Genomic DNA, 25,878 nt, shown 5'->3' with positions numbered 1-25,878 from the left:
AGTTGGGCACTGAAGTCACTTGGTCCATTAAGTATCCAACTCTTGATTTTGGTTCAGGTCATGATCTCAGGGTCATGAGATTAAACCCTGCATTGGGTTCTGTGCTGGGTGTGGAGCCTGCTTGGAATCTTCTCTCCCTCTGTTCCTCCCTCACCTACAATCACTCTCTTTAAAAAAAAAAAAAAAAAGTTTTAAAAAAAGTTAAAGACAGAAAGTTTTTAAAGCAGCAAGAGAAAACCAACTCATTACATATAAGAAAACCCCAAAAAGTCTATGAGTGGATTTTGCAAGAGAAACATTGTATGTAGGCCAGGAAGAAGTAGGGTGATATATTAGGTTTGAAAGAAAAAAAATCTGCCAATCAAGAATACTATACCCAGCAAAGCTGTGTATAGTATTCTGAAGCTGTACCTTTCAAAATTGAAGAGGAGATAAAGACATTCCCAGACAAACAAAAGCTTAGGGAATTCATTACAACTAGATATGCCTTACAAGAAATGCAAAGGGGGAGTTATTCAAGTTGAAACAAAAGGAGCTAAGTAACAATATGAAAGTGTAAAACTCACTAGTAAAGATAAATATATAGTCAAATTCAGAATACTCTAACACTATATTGGTATTATGTAAATCACTTAATTCTAGTATAAAATTTAAAAGACAAAAGTATAAAAACATAGCTATAATAATTTGTTAATGGATATACAAGATTTTAAAAATGTGTGGGGAACCTGGATGCTCAGTTGATTAAACAGCTGCCTTCAGCTCAGGTTGTGATCTTAGGGTCCTGGGATCGAGCCCCACATTGGGGTCCCTGTTCAGTAGAGTGTCTGCTTCTCTCTCTGTCCCCACCCCAACTTGTGCTTGCTTGCTCACTCTCTATCAAATAAATCTTTAAAAAAAAAAAAAAAAAGTGTGACATCAATAGCATAAAATGTTGGAGAGAGGGAGAAGTAAAATTGTAAAGTTTTTATATGCAATTAAAGTTATCAGCTTAAAATGACTGCTGTAACTATTTAGATGTTTTAGGTAAATCTCACGATAACTGCAAAGAAAAAATCTTCTGGTAGCTACACAAAAGATGAAAAAGAAATCAAAGTATACCACTACAAAAAATCAACAAATCACAAAGGAAGACAGCAGGCAAAAGGAAATAAAACAACCACAAAGCAGAAAACAATAAGATGGCAATAATACATCATTACCTATCAATAATCACTTTAAATGTAAATGGATTAAATTTTTCAATTAACAGACACATATCTGAATGGATAAAAATACAATTACAATATGTCACCTACAAGGCATTCACTTTAAGTACACATAGGCTGAAAATGAAAGGATGGGAAAAGATATTCTATGTAAATAGTGAACAAAAGAGAGTGGGGTGACTATATTTACATCAGACAAAATAGACTTTCAATCAGAATCTGTTACAAGACAAAAAAGGTCACCATATGATGGTAGAGACTTTAATTCACTAAGAAGATATAGTAATTATAAATGTGTATGTATCCATATATACTGAATTTTTTAAGCACCTAAATTTTTAAGCAGATATTTACAGAACTAAAGGGAGAAATAGACAGAAATACAATAATGGGAGATTTTAGTACTCCACTTTTAACAATGAATAAATCATCCAGACCAAAAAATCAAAGGAAGACCAAACTTGAAAGACACTGTAGATCAAATGGACTTAATAGAACTGTCCAGAACCTTCCATTCCAGTGGTCACAGAAAACACATTCTTTTCAAAAGCACATGGAACATTCTTCAGAATAAAACATATGTTAGACCACAAAACAAGTTTTATCAAACTTAAGGGTATTGAAATCTTAGGTGTCCTCACTAGAGTTGTATGAAACTATGAATTAATAATAGGAGGAAATTTGGGAAATTCACAAATATATGGAAATTAACACAATCCTAAAAACCAGTGGACAAAAGAAGAAATCAAAAAAGTCTCAAAGTATTTTGAGACAAATGAAAGTGGAAATACAACATACCAAAACTCATGGAGTATGGCAAAAGCATTTCTTAAAGGGAAGTTTATAGTGATAAGTGCCTATATAGAAAAAAAGAAAGCCTTCAAATAACTAACCTAACTTTACACCTCAAGGAATTAGAAAAAGAAGAAAACTAAGCTCAAAGTTAACAGAAAGAAGAACATAATGATTAGAGCAAAGATAAATTTAATAGACACTAGAAAGTAGAAAAGATCAGCAAAACTAAAGGTTGGTTTTTTGAAAAGATAAACAAAAATGACAAACCTTTACATATAATAACCAAGAACAAAGAGAATTCAAATAAATAAAACTGTAAATAAAAGAGGAGACATTACAACTGACTCCATAAAAATACAAGGGATCATGAGAGACTACAAGGAACTACTATACACCAGCAAATTGGATATTTTAGAATAAATGGATAAATTTTAAAACCATACAGTCTCCCAAGACTGAATCATGAAGAAATAGAAAATATGAACAAACCAATAATAAGTAAGGACATTAAAACAGTAATTAAAAGCTTCTCAATAAACTGCAAGGACTGGATGATGTCGTGGATAAATTCTACCAAACATTTTAAGAAGTAACACCAGTCCTTCACAGATTCTTCCCAAAAAGTTGAAGAGAAAAGAGAAAAGAATACTTTTTTTTTTTTAAAGATTTTATTCATTTATTTGATAGAGATCACAAGTAGGCAGAAAGGCAGGCAGAGAGAGAGAGGAGGAAGCAGGCCCCCTGCTGAGCAGAAAGCCCGATGCAGGGCTCGATCCCAGTACCCTGGGATCATGACCTGAGCCTAAGGCAGAGGCTTAACCCACTGAGCCACCCAGGCGCCCCATGAAGAGAAAAGAATACTTCTATCCTCATTTTATGAGGCCAAAATTACCCTAATACCAAAGCTAGATAAGGCTACTATAGGAAAAGGAAATTACAGGCCAATATCTGTGATGAATAGAGATATAAAAATCTTCAGCAAATTACTAGGAAACCAAATTCACCAGGATATTAAAAGGATCATACACATTATCAAGCGGGATTTACCCCTGGAATGCAAAGACGGTTCAATATATGCAAATCAGTATGATGTATGATGCACCACATTAATAAAAGGAAGGATAAAAATCATATGGCTGTCTCAGTAGATGCAGAAAAAGGATTTGACAACACTAAATATTTTATTATTAAAAGCTGTCAAAAATTAAATAGAAGGAATGTACCTCAACATATTAAGACCACATAAAACAAGCCATAGCTAACATAATAATTCCTGATGAATAGCTGAAAGCTATTCCTCTTCATCAGAAATAAAAACAAGGGTGCCCATTTTATCACCTCTGTTAAATGAAGTAATAGAAGTTCTAGCCAGAGCCATTAGGCAAGAAAAAAAATAAGTTTAAAGGCATCTAAATCAGAAAGGAAAAAGTAAAATGGTCTCTGCAGATGACATAATCTTATATATAGAAAACTCTAAATGCTACCAAAAAACTGTTAGAACTAATACACAAATTCAGTAAAGTTGCAGGATACAAAATCAATATGCAAAATTCAGTTGTGTTTCTATATACTAACAATGAACTATCTGAGAAAGAAATTAAGGAAACAATCTCATTTACAATAGCATCAAAAAGTATAAAATATTTTGTAATTAACTTCACTAAGTATATACTATACTAAGCATATAGAAAAATCTGTATACTGAAAACTGTAACTGATAAAAGAAATTGATAAAAGACAAATAGGATATCCTATGTTCATGGATTGAAAGAATTAATGTTGTTAAAATGCCTATACTACCCAAAGAGATCTACAGATTTAGTATAACCCCTACCAAAATTCCAAAGGCATTTTTCATAGAAAAATCCTAAAATTGATGTGGAAACACAAAAGACCCCAAATAGTCAAAGCAATCTTATGAAGAATGAAACCGAAGGCTGAAGCCATCACATTTCCTGATTTTAAACTGTATTACAAAGCTATGAGTAATCAAACAGTATGGTATTGGCATAAAAACAAACATATACTAATAGAACAGAATAGAGGGCCCAGAAATAAGCTCACACAAATACAGTTTGACAAGAACACCAAGGCTATGCAGTGGGGAAAAGATAGTCTTTTCAGTAAATCGCTGGGAAAACTGAATATCCACATGCAAAAGAATGAAACTTGGCAAAGGAAACAAAAGCAAAAATAAACTATTGGGACTTCATCAGTTTGAAAACCTTCTGCATGGCAAAGGAAACAATCAACAAAACTAAAAGGCAACCTTTAGAATGGGAGAACATATCTGCAAATGACATATCTGATAAACAGTATCCATATCTGACTTTTAAAAGTATGAACCTCAATACCCTGAAACCAATAAATCCAACTTAGAAGTGGGCAGCAGGCATAAATAGACATCTTTCCAAAGAAGACTTATAGATCGCCCACAGACACATGAAAAGATGCTCAACATTACTCATCACCAGGGAAATACAAATCAAGACTACAATGAAATATCACCTCACACCAGTCAGAATGACTAAAATTAACAACACAGGAAACAACAGGTATTGGCAAGGACAGGGAAAACAAAGGGAACCCTCTTACACTGTTGATGGGAATGCAAACTGGTGCAGCTGTTTTGGAGAACAGTATGGAGGTTTCTCAAAAAGTTAAAAATAGAACTACCCTATGACCCAGCAATTGCACTACTAGGTTATTTACCTGAAGGATACAAAAATATGGATTTGATGAGGTACATGTACCCCGATGTTTATAGCAGCATTATCAACAATAGCCAAACTATGGAAAAATCCAAGTGTCCATTGATGAATGGATAAAAAAAGATGTGGGATGTGTGTATATATACATATATCTATATCTATATCTATCTATCTATCTATATATATATAATGGAATATTACTCAGCCATAAACATGAATGAAATATTGCCATCTGAAATGATGTGGGTGGAGCTAGAGAACACTATGCTAGGTGAAGTAAGTCAGAGAAAGACAAATACCATATGATTTCAATTATATGTGGAATTTAAGAAACAAGACAGATGAACATAGGAGGGAAAAATGAGAGGCAAACCAGAAAATAGACTCTTAACTATAGAGAACAAACTGATGATTACTGGAGTGGAGGTTGGTGGGGGGAAGGGTTTTCAATGGGTGATGGGTATTTAAAAAAAAAAAAAAACTGGGCAAAGAGGTCGAATAGACTTTTTTCAAAGAAGATACAGGAGTGGCAAGCAGATATATGAAAATGATATCATTAGTCATCAGTGAAGTGCAAAATAAAACCACAATGAGCTACCTCATACCTGTTAGAATGACTTTTATTAAAAAGACGAGATAACGAGTATTGGTGAGGATATGGAGAAAAGGGAACCTCTGTATACTGGGTTGGTAAGAATGTAGACTGGTACAGCCATTATAGGTAACAGTGTGGCGGTCCCTCAAAAACTTAAAAATTGAACTATGCAATCTAACTATTCCACTTCTGGGTATATGGCCAAAGAAATGAAATCGGTATCTCAAAGAGATATTTGCACTTTCATGTTTAATGCAGCATTATTTATAATAGCTAAGATATGGAACCATCTAAGTGTCTGTCAGTGGATAAGGGTATTAAAAAAGTGGTAGAAGTAATATTCCATTATGTATACATACAGCATATGTGTATCTATATATTTCTTGTATGTATACAATGTAATGTATACACACACATGCAAGAGGGAAATCCTCCACTTCTAACAATGCAGAGGACATTATGCTAAGCGAAATAGGCCAGATACAGAAAGACAAATACTGTGTGATCTCACTTATATTTGGAATCTAAAAAAGTTGTGCTCAAAAGTAGAGAGTAGAATGGTGGTTGCCAGGAGCCACAGGCAGGGAGAAATGGACAGACACTGGCCAAAGGCTACTGACTTCAGTTATAAGGTGAATAAATTCTGCGGATATAATGTATAATGTGATGAATGTAGTTAATAATATTATATTGTATGCTTGAAATTTGCTGGTAAAGTTGGTTTTTATTGTTCCCATCACAAAAACAAAGTCATAACTACGTGAGGGGATGAAAGTGTTAATTTGCCTAATTGTGGTAATCATTTCACAGTGTATATGTAAATCATCATATTTTATACCTTAAGTGTATACAATTTAGTGTTTGTCAATGATACCTCAACAATGCTGGAAAAATTATAATAACCCTGCATGACATTTTTTGGCCTATATCATAGTTTTGTCAAGTAGCTTTGTAAAAAGATTTATTTGTATCTGAAAAGTAACTTTGGATAAAGAAATCATGATTCTGAGAAGATTATTCATTTCACAAATATTTTTTGAGTTAGGCAAATTATCCAGGTTTACATGTTTTATTGACAGGCTGAGATTAATATATGTCTTGATTATTTTACAGTTACTTCCTGCCTGTCCTCTATCTTGAGTTTCTTTACCCTTTCATGTGTTTATACTTTCTTCCTCAACCTGATTATGACTGCCTGGTGGAGAGGGAGTGTGTCTTCTGGGTAGTTTTTGCATCCACAGCAGGACTTACCTAACAGGCACCTACTTTGCTGCTGCTGCCTTAGTTCCTGTTGTTGTGTTATTATCATTATATGAGCTCAGTTTGAGTTTTAAGTTCCATTCTCTTCATCCAGCTGACCCAACCTCTCAGAGGTTGAGGTCTGATTCTGAAAGAGTAGAATTTTATGTGTGAGTTTTCTCTCTTTGGGTCTTTGGAACCTTGTACTGCCTACCCTTAGAGATACCACACAAGTCAAAACTCTGCTTTCTTATCTTCCCCGCTTAATCTCTGGGCCATCTCCCCACCAGGGCTCTGACCCTGATATTGTCCCTGTTATCAGTAACATATTGCTTATTTATACAGGAAAAATCCATTGTTTTATGACGCTTATAACCAGTCTCTGAAACTCTCTGCCCCTGTGGCAGAAAGTGTGTTCCTCATGATGTTTGCCAAACAGCACTTCATATTTTAGTCTCCTATAACAGTAGTGTAAGTCGTTAAGATTCAGGCTTTAAATGATACTAATAATGAATCGATGTTCAACAGTTTTAACCATACTCATTGTCCTTCAAGCATCCTGTTCTATTAAGTCCTGAAATTAAATATGACTGTCTTTATTTCTAAAGTCCAGCCAGCCACAAAAAGCAGGCATAACCATCCCATGTTTTTACTTCGTAAAGGGCACTCCAGTTATTTCCTGAACATGTGTGTTTCCTATAGTGTCTCACACTCTGATACGGGGGGCCAAGTTCAGAATCTTGAACTGACTAGTGAACATCAAATGAAATTAGAATTCTTAGCTACAATATTCCTAACCATACTGTTTGAAAAATTACCAAATATTATAACTGTTTTTGCTGACCTTGTAGGCTTTACTGGAGTAGATCCCATGTAGGGAAGGGAGAGTTTGAAACCACCTTGTGAAAAGCACAGTGGTAAACTTCCCCACATAGTGCCCTGACAGAGCATTCCCACTCTTTGGTCTTACTAATGAAGGTTTATAGAAAAGTAGGTTTGTAAAAGGCCCCAACGCCCTGGAGTGGGTTAGAAAAACATCTCTATCTTTACAGATAGTTTTTTAATCCATTCTTAACCACCGCCAGCTCCCACAATAAATATTCCAAGGTTTTCTCAGATGAACTTTTTCATATAAGCTGAATATCTACTAAAAATATTTTCCACTGTTTAACTTTAATCTCCTTTTATTCTTGTGGTTTAAAATGAAAGCTTCTGATATTTCTCTAAGTATTTTGATTATTAAAGAACAAATAATTCTCTACCCATTCACCAAAATCTGCTACTCTAGTACAATTGCTCTGACTGTTCAAATTGTGACATTTCACTGGGATCCAAACTTCAATTTAAAAAGGTTTTTTTCAAAGTTCTTTTTTTAAAATCTTCTCATGATTTTCTTAACATTTTCTTTAGCTTACTTTATTATAAGAATACAGTATTATGTATAAGAATACATAAAACATACAAATTTGTTAACTGTGTTTTTAGTAAGGTTTATTTTTTGGTTTTTTGTTTTGTTTATTTATTTTTTATTGTGTTCAATTAACCAAAATGTAGTTTGTTTGTAGTATGAGTGGTTTATGAAAGAGATGGTATTAACAATAAGGAAATTTATTTTCATACATGCAGATAATTTTTGGTAGCCTATAAGTCACCAAAGTATATGTGGACTGCTGTGGCCTTAACTAAATTTATTTTAGTAATTCAAAGTCAACAGACTCCTAGTGGGCACATTCTCTGTATCACACAATTTGCAATGGGCCCTGTAAAACCAGAGAGGACTAAGGCATGCTCTCTAATCTTTAGGGGTCTCCCAGTCTATTAAGTGAGGCTAATTCATCCACGGTTAACAAAAATAAATAATGTAAGAGGTTGAGAAGTGGCATAAGAGAGGTGCTATAAAAGCCAAGAGGACTTCTCACTGAATAAATTTCGAGGAATTCAGGTTCTTTAAAAATCTGGCTCAATCTACTTCCTTACTTACTCTACCACAGTTCTTTATCCTATGCTCAGGCTTCATTGCAACCACATTATTTCAAGAATGCCATAGTAGTTTCACACCTCTGCATCTTTGCTAACATCATTCCTTTTACCTGGAGTGCCCTTGTTCCTTTTCATGAACGGTCAGTGGCCTCTCATCTCTATGAAGCTCCAACTCTTGGCCACTGCATATAAATGCAGTCATACAACATGTGTCCTTTGCCTCTCCTTCTTTCACTTAGGACATTCTTTGAAGGTTCATCCATATTACGTGTCAGTATTTCATGACTTTTTGAGGCTGAATAAAATTCTGTTGAATAACGGACACCACATTTTATTTATTCATCAGTTGAGGGACGTTTGGGTTGCTTGGACTTTGGGGCTATTATGAATAATGCTAGTATGAACATTTGTGTACAAGTCTTTCTATGAACACATATTTTCGGTTCTCTCATGTACATGGCTGGGGTGGCATTGCTGGTTCATACAGTAACCTGTGTTTAACTTTTTCAAGAACCCATAAACTACTTCTCAAAGTGGCTGCTTCATTTTGCATTCCAACTGACAGTGTATAGTATTTCCAGTTTCTCCACATCTCTGTCACCACTTGTTAGTGTCTATTTTATTACAACCATTCCTGTGAGTGTAGGAATATTGTGGTTTTGGTTTGCATTTCCCTAAGGAATAATGAGGAACATCTTTTCATATGTTTATTTGCCATTTGTATATCTTCTTTGGAGAAATGGCAATTCAAATAGCCCATTTTTAAAATCAGGTTGTCTTTTTACCTGCTGGGAGAGTTAGTTATGTATCCTGGATACTGTCTGTTGTCAAATACGCAATTTTTCAGATATTTTCTCATATTCTGAGGGTTGTATTTTCACTTTTTTGATAATGTTCCCTGAAGCACAGAAGTTTTTAATTTTGATCAAGTTCAAATAATCTATTTTTTCTCTAGTTTATGATTTTGATGTCTAATCTAAGAAACCATTGCTTAATCCAAAGTCACAAAGATTTATGTTTATGTTTTCTTCTCAGAGTTTTATAGTTCTGCTCTTACAATTAAGTATATGGTACATTTTGAGTTAATTTTTATATGTGGTGTGAGGCATCAGTCCAACTTCATTCTTTGGCATGTGGATATCCAGTTGTCCCAGTACCATTTGCTAAAAAGACTATTCTTTTCCCATGGAATTATCTTTTTGGTCCCCTTATCAAAAATCTGAGCCAGATTTTAGAAAAACAAAAATAAAATTAAGTTAACATCCTAGTTCTTCTCTTCTTTCACCAATGCCTTTGTTTTCTGAAAACGTGAACCTCAGTTCAATAGAGAAATGGACATGGCTTAGATCTATAAAATATTATAGCACAATCCAAAGGTTTTATCTTATTTCACACAACAATCGCAGAAAACTGATGTTACCCTTCTACCTCCCAAATCTGCAAAGGTATTCATATCTATACCCTTATACTCTGCCTTCTCTCCTATTACAGTGGATGAACTAAACTTGCACCTCTCTGGGATCAACCCTTATGCTTGTACTCTGAATCCCATTCCCTTTCATTGACCTAAGGACTCTATTCAAATAATCACCTCCCTTCTCTGACATCAATTTCTTTCTTCTAGATCTTTTCCATTGGCTAAAAACATGTTGTAATAACTCACAACACTTTTTTAACACTTCTCCAGAAACAGTATCTCTCTTCTCCTTTAGAGCAAATCTCCGATAAAGGAGTATACATATTTGCTCTCTTAATATCCATTCCTCCTGTTCTTCAACCCACACAACACTGAAAGGGTTCCTAGTAAGGACACCAATAGTCTCCATCCTTCCAAATCCAGAGATCAGTCTACTGTTCTCACCTTACTCTAGCTCAGCCACATTTGACCCAACTCATTATTCCCCTACAAAGAACTTTCTTCACACTGCTTCTGCAATACCACACTCTCCTCTTTCCCCTCTAGTCTTCTTGGATACCCTTTTTTAGTCTCATTTGCAAAATCTGTCTTCTTTTGCAGACTGTTTCCAGACCTTGCAAAGGTTAGTTTTCCTCCAGCCTCTCCATCATACTCCCAATTGATATATCCAATTGGTGCTACCACCTACTAAATTTTGGGGTGCCCCCCCACCTAAAGTGAAAAGGCAGAGCCTCTTGTTAAAAATTATCAAAAATTTGAAGACAACAACACCAGAGCATTAAACCCAGTATGGGGCCCCAAGAGACTACATATTTCATGTACCCATAAGGCTAGTCCTGCCTATTGGCTTCCTGATAAGTCCACTCAAATATTTAATAAATATCTCACACTTAGTGTTTATAAAACAGGCCTCCCAATTCACACTTCCATCTAAGAAAAGGCAGTCCCATTTCTACCCAAGTTTTTCCACATCCCAATAAATTGTGCCACTATTCACCCAGTTACTCAAGCCAAAAATCTGAGATTTCTCTACCCTTTCTCAACCAATCCATCAGCAAGTCCTGTTATCTCTGCCTTCAAAATAGATGCTCACAATATATCTGGAGTCTAAACTTTCACAGTCTCAAATGATCATCTCACAGATAATGTTTCTCCTTTTACAGTGGAGAAATCTGGTAGTCACTACTTGAACCAAATGATTAAAAATATCATTGTCATGGATAAAAATCTGATAAGACAAGCATAGAAAATATTTTTGAGGATTAGAAATATATTACTGATTATTATATAAAATGAGCTATAAAATAATATGTAGTACATTATCCAATATTTTTTATTGTGGTAAAATATATATAAAATTTACCATGTCTGCCATTTTTAAGTATAGAGTATAATAACATTAAGTACCTTCACATTGTCCCATCTTTGTATATAATTGTATATGTTATATATAAAGAGAAGTGGAATGTATACAAGGAGAAAGTAGTAATTGTCATATTTTAGAGAAATTATGTAGAGTGAGAACTTCTTTTGGACTTGGCAATTATGGCTTCACTCATTCAAGATAAAATCCCCTGAATGGAGGAATCAGATGGGGCAGCATATGAGAAACCCAGGCAGGCTGAGCTTTGGTTCAGTGGGTATGTGGCCAGGAGGGGATTCCTGGCTAGGAGAAATGCCTCAAATAGAAACTGCAGGAAAGCAGACATGACAGCAGGCGAGGACAGTTCAGCTTGCCTGGACCCCCAGTTCCAGTGAAGGAGAGAAAGGTCATGAGTGTGAAAACAGAGGGATAGGGTGGTGTGTATAGAATTTGGATTTTACTTTGTAAGCTATGACAAACTTTCAGAGCTTTCTGACATGTTTAGAGCAGTGTTTTAGGAATATTAAATCTGTACGATCTGGATTGAGGGTAGAGAAGACTAAACTCAGCAAAACCTATTAAGAAAACACTATAATTCAGAGATTAAGTAATACAACTTTAAATGGGGGGGGTCGGGGAGCATGAAAAAGAACTGGCATCAGTCATGGACTAATGGACAGAAAAGAAAGAAAGAGGTAATATTATCTCATTTACACTCAATGACAAAGAATACATTCAATTATTACTTGGTTTGGCCAAATTCTCTACTATTTATCTGTTTCTTATAGAGTGATTTAAAATCTAGGATGATATTATTTCCAGAGGTACTCATATTTGTTTAAAAGTATCTTACTAAGCTGTTTCTAGATTTTAAAAGTTGGATTGATTTATGTTTTAGAGTTGTCTTCCTGAAGTAATATTCTAGAAAGTCACTGTGGAATTATAATTTGGTTTTGAAGGCATTTTCTATATCTCTTTGAATAGTGAATCAATTGCATTGCCTATGGAGGGAATCATTGGTTTTATTAGCTTTATTTAGTTATTATACATCCAGTTTATTTCCTGATTTATTTGAATTTTTTTTCAATTTATGTATCTCCTCACTAAAATTCAATGAGGAAAAAAGTTTTTTTGTTTCACTGTGAATTCTAATAATGTTCTATATGTGAATAGCACTAGATAGAGAAGATATAGCACATACACAATGAATGCAATGGGCCCAGTTCTCTGAAACATTAAATTTAAAAGCACTTTTAAAAAATCAGATCATTTAAAATGCAGTAGGGATGTTGACACTTTAAGGCACCGCGATTGTGATCCTTTTTTTTTTTAATGTGACCTATTCTTGGTAACACAAATAATCACTACTTCCTCTTACTTTGTTTTTAAATATATTTTCACGTATTTATTTATTTGGTTGCTTCAAAGAGAAGCACAATGCTTTGTGCTGGAGTAAATAAATAAATATGACCAGCCAGTGTGTTGACATTCATAGATTCTGTGCTTGTGCTCAGTGTTTCAAGTCTTGGAAGTATGAGGTTTATTTTATGACATATGGCTACAGAATTAGACCGTCGGTTACCATATCACACTGAACAACTTTGACATTTCTCTAAGGAACCTCTGCTGAAACCTGTTTCTCCTCTGCCAGGAAATATCATTTAACAGGGTGAAAGTTCACTGGGACAATTTAAGGCGGCTGATCTCAGGTGTGGTAGCAGCTGTTGTGTGGGACATGACTTATTTTAGAAGAACAGAAACACTATTATCTGGACTCCCAAGGGACATTTGGAGAAAGTCATGCCCACGGAGTCCCATTCCAGGAAAATGTGCTTGAGCGCTTATTTATTGGCAGTCGTCACTCACTGAGATTCCATCTGGCAAAAATGTGGATTTTTCTCTGTCCCAGAAAGTTGGGGAACAATTATGTAAGTTGTCTCAAAGAGTTTATTTTTAGCCACTTTTTATGGAGAAATTTCAGTCCCTCAGTTGTTACAAGAAATTCACTTCTGTAAAGAAAAAAATAGAGAAAGCTTCCGTATGAATTTCTATAGAACTGTGTGTTCATGTACCATGAAATAGAAACACTCGTCTTTCCATTTGAAATCATTACTCAGTCTTCCTGGGGAATGTTCTAAATCTTATTTTCTATATTGGGAATGTTGGAGCCAGTTAGTAAAATCAAAGCTGCCAGGGGGGTGAAGAAGGGCAGCCTGAGTAGTATATCTCCAGGTGTGGAGGCCTGGAAACCCTGCCTCATTGCTAAAACAGTGTTCTTGCTACTCCCTCCCTGCCACCCTGTAGGATTTTAGCACCTGAATAAATGAACCCTCTAGCCATCTGAGGTCCAGCAAAGCTGGTCAAATATATTTAGTGACGTAAGCCAGCACACAAGCAAGATCCATCATTAGAATTAAAGAGGTGTCTTTGGAAAACCAACTATATAATTTCTATCCCCATGGGATTTTTTTCAACAATCTTCTTCTATAGATAAGTCTAATAAATGAGAAAATAATTATGTTGATTTTCTTAACTTTTTTTATTTTAGCCTTAAGTAATGCAGGCAGGTTGATTTCTGTTGTTACTGAAGGAAATAGTTCACCTAAGTAGAAATTTCCCTGTTCCACTTAGCTTGAGCCTATTCTGAGTGTCAGTTTTGATTTCCAAAATAAATCTTCTATAAGGATTTAATGATTATTCTTAAACACTGTAGTTTTTTTTACATAAAAACAACTGACAGCCCATCTGTCATTTTCGTATATTAATTTCTTAATAAGAGGAATACACTTAAGAATGCCACTTAAAGCTTCATTTTTTCCATCTTTTTCTGTCTTCCTCTTTCCCTCAACAGCCCAATCACTTCCTTCCCACATTGCAGCTACAGCTGGCTGCTACCACTACACACACACACACACACACACACACACACACACACAGTGCTGACTCAGTATAGCAGAAGAGGCTTGTTCTCATCCAGTGTGTGTCTTTGGTTCAAACAAACATTATAAGATATTATAATACACACACACACACACACACACACACACACACACACACTGACTCATCTAAATATAAGCCTCAGACCGAAAGAAAAAAAAGAATTCTTTATTTCTTGGAGCTTATTGATAATATGTAATATCAATAGGTATTTGTAATACTTTATTATCTGTAAGAGCTATTATGTAGTGGAAATACGGCGTTCAGATGCTGACTTCATGTGAGCCATTTACTAGCTGAGTGTTCGAGTTAATTAACTTCTTCCTTTCCACATCTATTAAAATGAGCACAGCACAGATTCTTAAGAAATGATAGTTGCCTTACATATATACCACCTCTGTAGCTCCTCCCCACCCCCTTTTTTTTGACATTTATTGTTGTTGGTTGAGGATGATGTTCTCTTGAGCTCTGGAATTCGCTAGTGTTCTAACAGAGATTGCCAGAGAGCAAGTTTAATCAGGACCCTGTGCAGCAGTACCAGAATATCGAAATTATATGTACCCTAAAAATACCGGCTTCATGATTATGAAAAACTCCTATCAGCTTTAGGGATTACCATTTTTTTTTTTTTTAAAGATTTTATTTATTTATTTGACAGACAGAGATCACAAGTAGGCAGAGAGAGAGGAGAAAGCAGGCTCTCCATGGAGAAGAGAGCCCGATGTGGGGCTTGATCCCAGGACCCTGGGATCATGACTTGAGCCAAAGGCAGAGGCTTTAACCCACTGAGCCACCCAGGCGCCCCCATAGGGATTACCATTTATAAGTCCTGTGTCACTGTCTTGTGAAAGCTATTTCTCCTTAGTGCATTTTACAAAGATGGATAAAAATATGAGGAAGAAACTTTGCCTAAGAATTAGCACCTTGTTACAAAACTTGTAAGAAGGAATTTGTCTTAATATGTCCTTTTGTTTGAGGAAATAAATCAGTCTGATTTTAAAACAATATATGAAAGCAAACTGATATGACCAAGAAATGTTCTTGGCTCTTGGATTGCTTCAAACTGATGTTGAAATTGAAACAACTGAAGCCACATCATTTTTGGAGCAGTGTTTGCTCTTGATAGCACAAGGGCAAACACATGTATTACCAAACACTTGGAATCTGATGAAGAAATTATGTAAGAAAATTAGAGGTCTACAAGCCAGCTGAAGTGTAGTAAAGGAAATAGACAATCCAGGAGAAACTGCATAATGTAAAATGCTTAAAAACTTTCAAAAGTTTTGGATAGAATCTTACAGTCTTACTTTGTCATCTCTATTTGCACATCACTGTATAAGTCAGTGATTTATTTCTTTCATCAGTTACTGGTTATCATTCTTTACCTGAACCTGGGTGAGGTATCTGCTTTATCTTAAGTGTAGGTCTACAATGGGATATGTTAAAAAGTAGATGGAAATATTGCTTGATAAATTAAAATCTAATCAAAGGAGCTACGCTTCTGTTTTCTAAAAGAGTGTTTGACCTATCAATGAATTCATTCAATACTTACTGTCTGTTCTGTGCAGTTGCTACAGGAAGATGGAGTTCTCATCCTAGAGATCTTATGTTACAATAGGGAAGTAATACAGAGATTCAAATAATAATAAAACTGTTGGGGGGAGTGAAAAGATAAATATCATTAGGGATGCAAAGGGCTATAGGACTTAAAAGGGGAAAGAGATTTCTTCTAACCGTCCTAAACCTGACTGACATATACATAGAATTTTGCCAGGAGAAAGTGGAATGGTGAAATACTCCAGACAGAAGGAAAAGCATGAACGAATGTTCATGTTTGGGGTAGAAAAGTTTAGAGCAGATTCAAAAATAGTCTCCAGGTTTGTCTGGAGTGATTTCTTTAGGAAATATAAGCAGCTGAACTGGAGGAGTTAGTTGGGGTTAATTGGTGGAGAGTCTTAATCATCATCTTAAATAATGGGGGTTCATTGAAGAGGTGGTGGGAGCTAATGAAGATTTTGAGCAGAAGGGTGAGTGACAAGTGAGCAGATCACAGTCACAGTAGGAAACTCACTCTGATAGTGAAATGCATGCACTGGAGGTAGTTTGAGTGGAGGCAGAAGGACCATCATCCTACTGCAGATGACCAAGGCCAGCTGATTAAAGAGACAAGCCAGTCAACAGCTTTGCTTAAGGAGACGCAAGGGAGGAGAAGGAAAGATGACTCACACTTTGAATCTGATTCATAAAGAGAATAACAACATCATTAACAAGAGGGGCCAGGAGGAGGAGAAAGGTGAGGGTCATATAATGGGAGGGTTTCAAAGTGTTGATTAGGGTAATAATACTAATAATGATTTAGTGCTTATTATTTGCCAGGTACTATTCTTTTTGTTTTACATACATGATCTCATTTATTCCTCAGAGCAACTTTAGAGCTAAATATACAGCCCGCCCAAGTTTACACTGCTCGTCTGTCATAGAGTCAGGATACACTCTCCAGGAGCCTCATTCCAGAGCACAGCTTATTAAGCCCTAATAAAATATCTGTACTGAATGGTGCTGGGCTGGAAGGCAGGGCAGGGAGGGTTGGTAAGAGAGAAAGAAACACAAATGAAATAAAAGGATGGAATCATCAGGGACATTTGGGGAATTCCCAGAAAAGATGACAGGGCAGGGAGCCAAAGACTCAGAAAACCAAGAGTGGGTGTTTCTGAAAAGTTAAGAGTAGAAAAGGGGGCAGCTGGGTGGCTCAGTCAGTTAAGCGTCTGCCTTCGGCTCACGGGATTGAGTCCCACATCAGTCTCCCTGCTCAGCCAGGACTCCCTCTTCTCCCTCTGCCCTTCACCCTGCTTGTGCTCGCTCTCATGCTCTCTTTCTCTCAAATAAATAAATAAAATCTTTTTAAAAAAAGAGTAGAAAGGGCTTCAAGAAAAGGCATTGAGATTTCATAGTCAAAAGAGCTCCCGTGGCCTTAAAGCAGTTTCAGAAAAGTGATGAAGTCTCAAGTCTGTCAGCATGGGGCGGGAAGTCAGTAATATATGCGGAACTGGGCACAGCAGAGGTAGGCTTCAGGGAAAGTCTGTCAGTGGGAAAGAGGGGGAAACAGCACTAGCACCAGAGAGCAGGGCCGCTGAGGAAAACTTTTTAAGGCTGGGGGACACCTACTTGGGGGCCTATTGGAAGGGGGGCTGAGTTAAGATCTAGGAGAGATCAGGCTTCTTCCAGAGAAAGGAGAAAATGATGAGATCCAAAAGGTAGATAAGAAATTGGCATCCTGTGAGTGAGACCTTTTCTCCTAGACTAGGAAAAAGTCACATAGAAGTCAAATAGAAAAAAGAAAAAAAAGTCAAATAGAAGAAGACGTGTGTATGATGTGTATATATGGGGAGCAGGGGTGCATTTAAACTGTTAAGTGTAACAAAAAAGACCAAAGACCAAAGGTACTCACTCACTCATATTTGATGATGTTGGCTTTCTGAATAAATTTTGGAGGAGAGGTAATGAGTGACTAGAGAGCTTCAGGTATGTGGCGCTGAAGATCTGCAGCAGTGTCTATGGGAATGCAGTGAAAAATCATTTAAGATAACTAAAAAGTTGCCACACAGAATTGAGGTTCATGCCGAGGTTAAATAGCATGAATTTTTAGTACCACTAGTTGCCAGGGTTATGTGACTTTCTTTTGCAATGTTTAGCAGTCTGGCAGTAGAAAACCCAGCTGGCAGGATTTAGAAAGGGTAAAGATGCCAAGGAAGCTAGTGAACCCATTTTAGAAATAACTAAATGCTGAGGAGAGCCAGGAATGTGCCTTTTTTTAAGCATGCCGGTTGGTTTGGGTGCAGGTTATCCTCTGCAGGCAGAAGAACAGTTGTTGCTGAAGAGAGAGCTAAGGAAGAGGAGGAGGAATGGGGGAGGCAGAATCATGGGGGTTGAGTGATGCACGGGAAGGGGCTAAGTGTGGAGAAAATGCGGGCAGGGTATCAGTGTTTGAGGAGTTAGAACTGGTAGAGTTCAGGGTGGTGCTCCTGCTGGCTGACTGAGGAACTGCTTTGAGGATGTTAGCAACGGACAGTAACAAAGTAGATCAGTGATCCAGAGAGTCCTTGGTGGGTGTGGTAGTGAGGAAGAGCTGTGGTCCAGGTACAAATTCCTAAATGATCATCAAGCAATGCCCAGAGAAGAAACCGAGAGTCCCAAAGAGGAGAAATTGTTATAAATAAATGATGAAACTTGAAAAGGCATGTGATTACTGAGTTACAGTAGTCAGTAATTTTTAAAAATAACCATTGACATGTCACTAGTAATATGGCATGTTAGAGGAATGCTGATCGGTAGACTTAATTTATCAGGAAACATAAGTGGAATCAGATGTTAAATTTTGAACACCCCTATTCATCAGTATTTCACCTTTAGTAGGTAATGAATGTAAATTGTAGTTTACAGTTTAATTAATGAATGTAAATTGTAGTTTAATTTACCGTACTGATGCTGGGTCCTTTATTGTTGAACTTATTTTTGCCATTTAGTATTGATGTGTTCGTAAAAATCAGAAAAGACAAAATATTACTTCTGTCATTTGAACTTTAATTACCGTTGGCCCTTGGGCAACGAGGGTTAGGGACACCAACCCCTGTGCAGTCGAAACACCATATACAACTTTTGACTCCCCGAAGCCCTACCAATAACTTGAATAGTTGTCTGACATATTTTGAGGTTATATGTATTACACGCTATATTCTTACAATAAAGGGAGCTAGAGAAAAGAAAATGTTAAAATCAATAGGAAGATATCTGAAAAAAAAAATCTGTGTGAGTGGACCTGCACAGTTCAAACCTGTGTGGTTCAATGGCCAGCTGTATCTCCCAACCTATCTGTATCTGACAAAATATTTAAAAACTCATATACATATAGAATAGAGTAAGCACTGTGAGGTGGCAGAATTCGGGAGCAGACCTGAGAAGCTCTGACTCCAGTTTCTGTCCTGCCACTAATTTCCTATGTAAATTTGAACAAATTACTTAATTTTCTAGTACCTACTGTCCTCATCAATGAAGATGTTATGATATATAACCATGATTTTTTTTTTAAAAGTTCACGTGGCTTTTTTTTTTTTTTTTACACATAATGTGTTTTTTGCCCCAGGGGTACAGGTCTGTGAATCATCAGACTTACACACTTCACAGCACTCACCATAGCACCTACCCTCCCCAACGTCCATCACCCAGCCACCCTAACCATGATTTTCTTTTTTTTTTTTTTTAAAGATTTTATTTCTTTATTTGACAGAGGGAGAGATCACAAGTAGGCAGAGAGGCAGGCAGAGAGAGAGGGGGAAGCAGGCTCCCTCTTGAGCAGAGAGCCTGATGCGGGACTCGATCCCAGGACCCTGGAATCACGACCTGAGCTGAAGGCAGAGGCTTAAACCCCCTGAGCCACCCAGGCGCCCCCCTAACCATGATTTTCTAACTCAAGCAGTTTACCAAAGTGTTCAGCAAGATGTAAAGGCATTTTGAAAAATAAATGTAAGCAAATATACCGAACTAAGTTGTTGTAGAATCAAATTAGAATTTCCCAATCTAATACCAAAAAAAAAGGAATATATTAATTTTAATTAAAGTAAATTCTGAACTTAAGTCAACTTCTGTTTTAAAAGGCTGATTTTAGTCATTAATATTCTATGTTAATATCTGAACACAAATTTCAGGATGACTAACCCATTTTCATAAATATGGTTAAGTAGATTTAGTCAGACAATGAAATGTTTTTATTAGCAGGTATAATAAAGAAAAGGACACACACTAGGATTTTGTGTTCTAAATTCAGAATTATGAGTGGTCTGTGGGGAAAAAACTGGGAAAAACTACAGGGGAGGAGGCTACCTTTTGGACCTTTAAGCCCCTGCTGTTTCTCAACACCATGGACTCTGGCTGTCTACGGAAAGTGATGCTCTGGGCTTTCTTATAAATTCCTTGCAGCCCTCATGATGTGAAAGATATCTTTTTAAAAATGGACTTCTGTTGTTCTTGCGGTGTATGAAATCTATGGATTAGCAATTATGTTCCTCAGAATAGCACTTCAGTATTCTGTACTGAAGCAGAAACTGCAAGGGAAGGCCAGTTAATTAACAGGCATTTAGCAGACCTTATGGAAAAAATTGATTTGGTGTTACTTGTAAAAAAATAAACAAATAGCTAGATAGACAAATAGAACACTAGATAAATACCTCAATAAGCAACCAACCAAAACATGCTGTTAATGTTCTTAGAGGGAAATGATTATGCAAATAAACACGTTGATTTTTTTTTAAAGCACATTCAATTTTTATAAAGATAAAATGCAGAGATAGTAAGTTGAAATAACTTCCATGGGAGTAGACGCTTTGATCCCTTGAGAAGCTGGACAATCTTAGGACATGTATTCTCCCCAGAAGTGTGAGCTACGTGCCTGGGGTGATGTCACCAGTGACTAGTAACCACTGCAGGGTAAACAAACATCAGGAAATAAATGTGGGTAGGGCAAGGGTCTAGAAGCATGCCTTCCTTCTAGAAAAGTATTGTGCCTTCCAATGCCAGCGGTTTGTTTGGATTTTTTTTTTTTTTTTTAAAGGTAGAGAGGAGATGGAGCTTAGGTCTTGCCTTCTGTCACAGAAACCTTTAGTTTCATAGGCGATGTCTTTCCTTGACAAATGGATTTCCTCCTTGGCAGTCTCTGTAACATTGAGAAGTACGGGACTCTTTGCTCTGGCCACAGTTATTGGTTGCTCTCCCCAGACTGACAAGCTTGTCTGCGGATTTGCTAAGAGGAAAGTTTCGAGTTACCAGAATTAGGCAAGCCCCCTGAGAAGCAGGAGGAGGAGGAGGAGGAGCGGGCGGCAGCAGGAGCTAAAGAAACAGCGCCTTTAAGCACCAGGGCAGCTGCCCCGCTGATTGGCTGGAGGTTTCAGCTGCTTCCCTGGAACAAAAGGTCAAAGTGGACTGCAGTGTAAGTATAGAGAGGCAGCCGATAAAATAGCATTGCTTGAAGAAGTTTGGAGGCTGGGAGCGGACGCACGGGGGCTAAGGGCAGCGCCAGTGGCAGCTCCAGCTGTGAGGTGCAGCCTGCCGTCCCGCCCCAAGCCCCGCTCAGCCGCCGGGAGAAGCCGCTTCCTGCACCGACGGTCAGATCGGTGTGCAAGAGCCAGTTGTGAGGGTCCCGGGCAAATTCGTCTGCAAGGATGGCCTGTGAAATCATGCCTTTGCAAAGGTAGTACTCTTTCCTGTGTGTTTTATTTTATTGTCTTCTGCATTTTCTGAGTAGTATGAAACCATGTAACTTTGCCAGTACTTGGCATTTTTTAGTAGCGTGCTGCAAACGTGTGAGCCCTTCGTCCGTGATGTCCTTCCCGAGACCAGAAGGCTCTGAATATTATATTGCTGCTTTTACTGACATTGATGTCCAGTTTCTTGTGCTTCTCACTTGATGATGTTGTGTTCAGTTATTTCCTTCCTTGGATGAAAACACATGTAAGAAAACATCTCTGACCTCTGAAGAAAACAGAAACGAAAGAATGTACAGAATGGGTTTACTAAAAAACTGAGTCAGCTTCTTCGCAGTGTTGTGAAGCTGTGGCAAGCTCTCAGCTCATTTGATAGGATGTCTATAGGCGAGAGACCTTTTAAAAATGTAGGTCTGGACTCTTCTGGAGTCCAGATCTAAGCAGGGATTTTCTGTCAGTAGGTACACTACAATACATGGACACAAATGCAAAGGTCAGAATTTCCCCATAAATAATTCTAGATAGACTTATTACACAAATGCCACCTTTTAAAAAAAAACTGCTATGTAAGAATGACTGAGCACTGGGTTCTGTTTTTGCATTAATAATTGTAGTATGGACGTGGAGGGCAGGGTGGAGGAGTTATACCAAAGTAGAGAGAGGTAAATTAAAGTAGAGAGAGGTAAATTAAAACAAAAGGGCTTGTTAAAAACAAACAAAGAAACGAACTGCTGGTGAACAAATAAGTGAATGATGTGTCCTGGAGTGGTCAGGCTGGAAGTCACCTTTGTGAGGACTAGAGTCCAGTCCTCCAGTTTCACAATCAAAAGACTGAGACATAGAGGAAGTCTCAGAGCTGCCCAAGGTCACGTTTTATGCTTTTTAGAATTACTTTTGCAATCATATTATTATACTTCAACCTTAACCGCTTTCCATGCAGTACCATTTGATTTGATATAAACACTTCTTTAAGAAAACTATAAAGGGTTTTATTAGTGAAAATGATCTTAAAAATCAAGTGGTAATTACAGTTTATAAGGCTGGAAAAAATCTAGACAAAAATGAAGTTGAATTTTAAAACCTATGCCACCAGTATTTTACTGAATGTTCATGTTTCAACAGTGAAAATAAGGTCAAGAAAAATTCAGTGTTTATTTGCAGTGTGCTTCCTGCAGATGGATACCGTGACAGAGACCAGTGGGTTGTTTTTCTTTCACTGTACTGTTAAGAGCGCTGCAACGGGAACTTGGTGGGGTGTCCCAGGAATTCCTTTCCTAAAAATTAATAACCCAAGGGAACAGACACTGGTTCATGGATAGATCTGAAATTCTTCTCTATTAACCCAGTGGAAAGGGCCACATACTTGAAGTGTCCAACAGACTATAAAACTAAGGTATGCTTTTTGGAGACTTGATTTGGTTTCCAGCTTTATAACTGGGGACTTGTTTTGCTTATAATGACTTCAGTCTTAAGGGTCTTAAGCAATCATTTTCTAGAGAAGAATATTGGCTATTACTGAACTCTGTGATAAGGTTCTTGATAATGTAACTGGTAAATATTTTTAAGAAAATAGATCTTTGTACCACTAAAACATTGCTTAGAGAGTTAATGAAAGCTGAAATCAAATTAGCATAATTTCCTCCAGAATTATTTTGCATTGTTAGTCGTTATCAGTAAGCCTCTGTAAGAGGAATAATTTGAATTTGCATTCAAGAATGCTAATTGGTGCATTCACTGCTCTCTGGCTCTGAGAATTTCATTTGATTGATTACCCTGCATTCTTCCCTTCCAGCCTATGCCTGCCTTTGATTATAAACCTCCTGAAGGCAAGGAGCAGGTTTGTGTAGTTCTCTTTCTTAAGGATCTCTTGTGAATTTAGATGCTTATGCAGAAAACTTTCCTGTTCCCATGTGTAATTGCTTCTTCCAAACCCAGTTCAGTGCCTTAGGCTAAGGATTTCTGGGAGTCTGTAGTGATGACTGTTGGCGATTGCCCCTGCTTTTAACGCTGCCTGAAGCATGTAGTTTGCAGAGCCTTGTGAAATGCATGCTGTCTGATGGCATGAGTGCTTTGCTCAGTTCTGTTTTAGAGCAGTAAGGGGCTAGAAACTGAATTAAAAGTGGGTGAGTAAAAGAATAGCTTGAAGTATCAGTCAAATTCACATTCCCTATTTGTACTGAGCAGAGTGGCCAATGGTTCTCATACTTTAAGTGCATGAGAATTACCTGAGAAACTAATTTTTTTAAATCAGCTTAAAGGAAAAGCTCCCCTCTTTCCCTAGACTTACTGAATCTGAATCTGGGTGTGACAGGGAAAGTAAATACATTTTTAACAAGCTTCCTGAAAGCAAATCTGACACAAATGGTCCACACACTCAGGGAAACACTTATCTAAACTCTAGTTAATGATTGTAGCTTGTGTAAAGCCATTGACAGCAGGTATATATAAGAATCTAACACTATACTACTCAACGTCCCCAAATAACATCTTTAATATCATGACTTTATAAGTGTTTTTTTCATAATCCATGCTTTCATCTACTAGGTGTTAGTGTTCCCTGTTAGAACAAAGTATACTATGGGCACCGGAGTGGCACAGTCGGTTAGGTCTCTGGCTCTTGGTTTCAGCTCAGGTCGTGATCTCAGGGTCATGAGGTAGAGTTTTGCTTGGGGCTCACGCCCAATGCAGAGTCTGCTTGGATTCTGTGTGTGTGTGTGTGTGTGTGTGTGTGTGTGTGTCCCCCTCTCCCTTTGCCCCACTTCCCCATTCTCTCTCTCTCTCAAATAAATAAAGTTTTAAAAACTATAACAACAAAGCATGCTTACAGTGTTCTCAAATATATTAAACAGTTTATACTACCAGGGATACTGAGGTAATTGAGACAAGCTCTGCTTCAAAGAGGTCACATGCTAGGGCAGATGCAGTCATACTACCAGACAATTACAACACATGTGGTGAGTGCAGTAATGGGCAGTATGATTAGCATAGTAATAGAGATGTGCCTGTTACATGGGTAACACGGACAACATCCTATGTGTATGATCTTATTAGAGGGCATGTTTTTAACCCTAATGTCTGCTTAGCTTACAATTTCCATGGGTGACTTTTTAGCCTTTCTTAGCATATTGTGAAAGTATGTAGAAGATAAATTTGTTACTCCTAATCTGTGTCTGAGATGAGAATAACAGATGTGTTTGCAAGCTAAGGATAAAACAAATACTTTGGTTCCCTTTAATGTATTTTGCCATCTGTTTATTACCTATTGTAATTTGTAGACCTCCAGCAATGGAGTTGACTGTTTAGAAATGCATGATCTTTAGAAAAAACTGCAGAGGTTGAGTGTTTAGAATGTGAACCTCTGTAAAGTAAGGAACTCCATTCTTACAATTCACTTTAAATGACTTAAAGATGGGATCTTATTACATATCTGTTGAGTTGTTTAGACTGTCTCCATTCTTTTTAAAAATACTAAAATATCTATATGTACTTCTTATACCAAAGGATAAAACTCAGTACACTTTAGCACTATATAGATATTCTTCCCATCTGAAAAAGTTCCCCCAAAGAAATAAAATAAAATAATAATAAAAATAAATGGGGAAACCATATTAAATTAAGAATTGAAATAAGTTTTCTTGGAGCACCTGGCTGACTGTCCGTAGAGCATGTGACTCTTAATCTCAGGGTCATGAGTTCAAGTTCCACGTGGGGTGTAGAGATTACTTTAAAAAAAAGTTTTCTTCACTCAGGTGACTATGTTCACCTTCTGTCACTAAAGAGATAGTATGTTTTATCAGATTCCTGGTTACGTATACCTCAGGCTTTTTGCATGATTTATATCCCAGGGGACTTTTTTCCTTATATTTTGTGTGGGCTGTAGTTAGAATCTCTATTTTATGTATAGAAAGATTTCAGTAGGCTAAGAAACAAATCTTTAACCCACTGAGCCTTTTTCTCTTTTTAAAGATTTTATTTATTTATTTGACAGACAGAGATCACAAGTAGGCAGAGAGAGAGGAGGAAGCAGGCTCCCTGCTGAGCAGAGAGCCTGATGTGGGGCTCAATCCCAGGACCCTGGGATCATGACCTGAGCCAAAGGCAAAGGCTTTAACCCACTGAGCCACCCAGGCACCCCTAACAAACAAATCTTAACCCTAAGTCTTATGTCTATGACAAAACTCTCAACTTTCACAACAGTACTTTGATTTGCTAGATTAACTTTCCATCAGCCACTAACTCAATTTATATCCACAACAAATGATGTTGAAGATGAAGTTAGGAACCCTGGTGATTAATTTAGATTCCTTTGGTTTTAATGTATTGGTATCTGCTTTCATGTGTATAGCATACTATAGCATAGCATAGTATAGCATACTATTC

At 37.1% G+C, this 25,878-nt stretch overlaps 1 protein-coding gene across 2 annotated transcripts in view; it reads left to right on the top strand.

Moving 5' to 3' along the window:
* Window positions 1-25,878, top strand: part of FAM13A (family with sequence similarity 13 member A) — a 325,186-nt gene that overhangs the window by 204,955 nt on the left and 94,353 nt on the right. The window contains exon 1 of one of the 2 annotated variants that reach the window (XM_080797469.1): window positions 21,231-21,485. The exons of the other annotated variant lie outside the window; for it this stretch is intronic. Within the exon in view, the coding sequence (XP_080653595.1) occupies window positions 21,457-21,485 (29 nt within the window). The 5' untranslated portion in view covers window positions 21,231-21,456. Of the gene's footprint in view, window positions 1-21,230; window positions 21,486-25,878 lie in introns of those variants that run through there. 2 annotated transcript variants of the gene reach the window in all.

This window comes from Martes martes (assembly GCF_963455335.1).
Source record: "Martes martes genome assembly, chromosome: 2".
Taxonomy (NCBI): domain Eukaryota; kingdom Metazoa; phylum Chordata; class Mammalia; order Carnivora; family Mustelidae; genus Martes; species Martes martes.
Note: the sequence above shows the minus strand (reverse complement) of the source record. Positions and strands in the feature narration are given on the sequence as shown.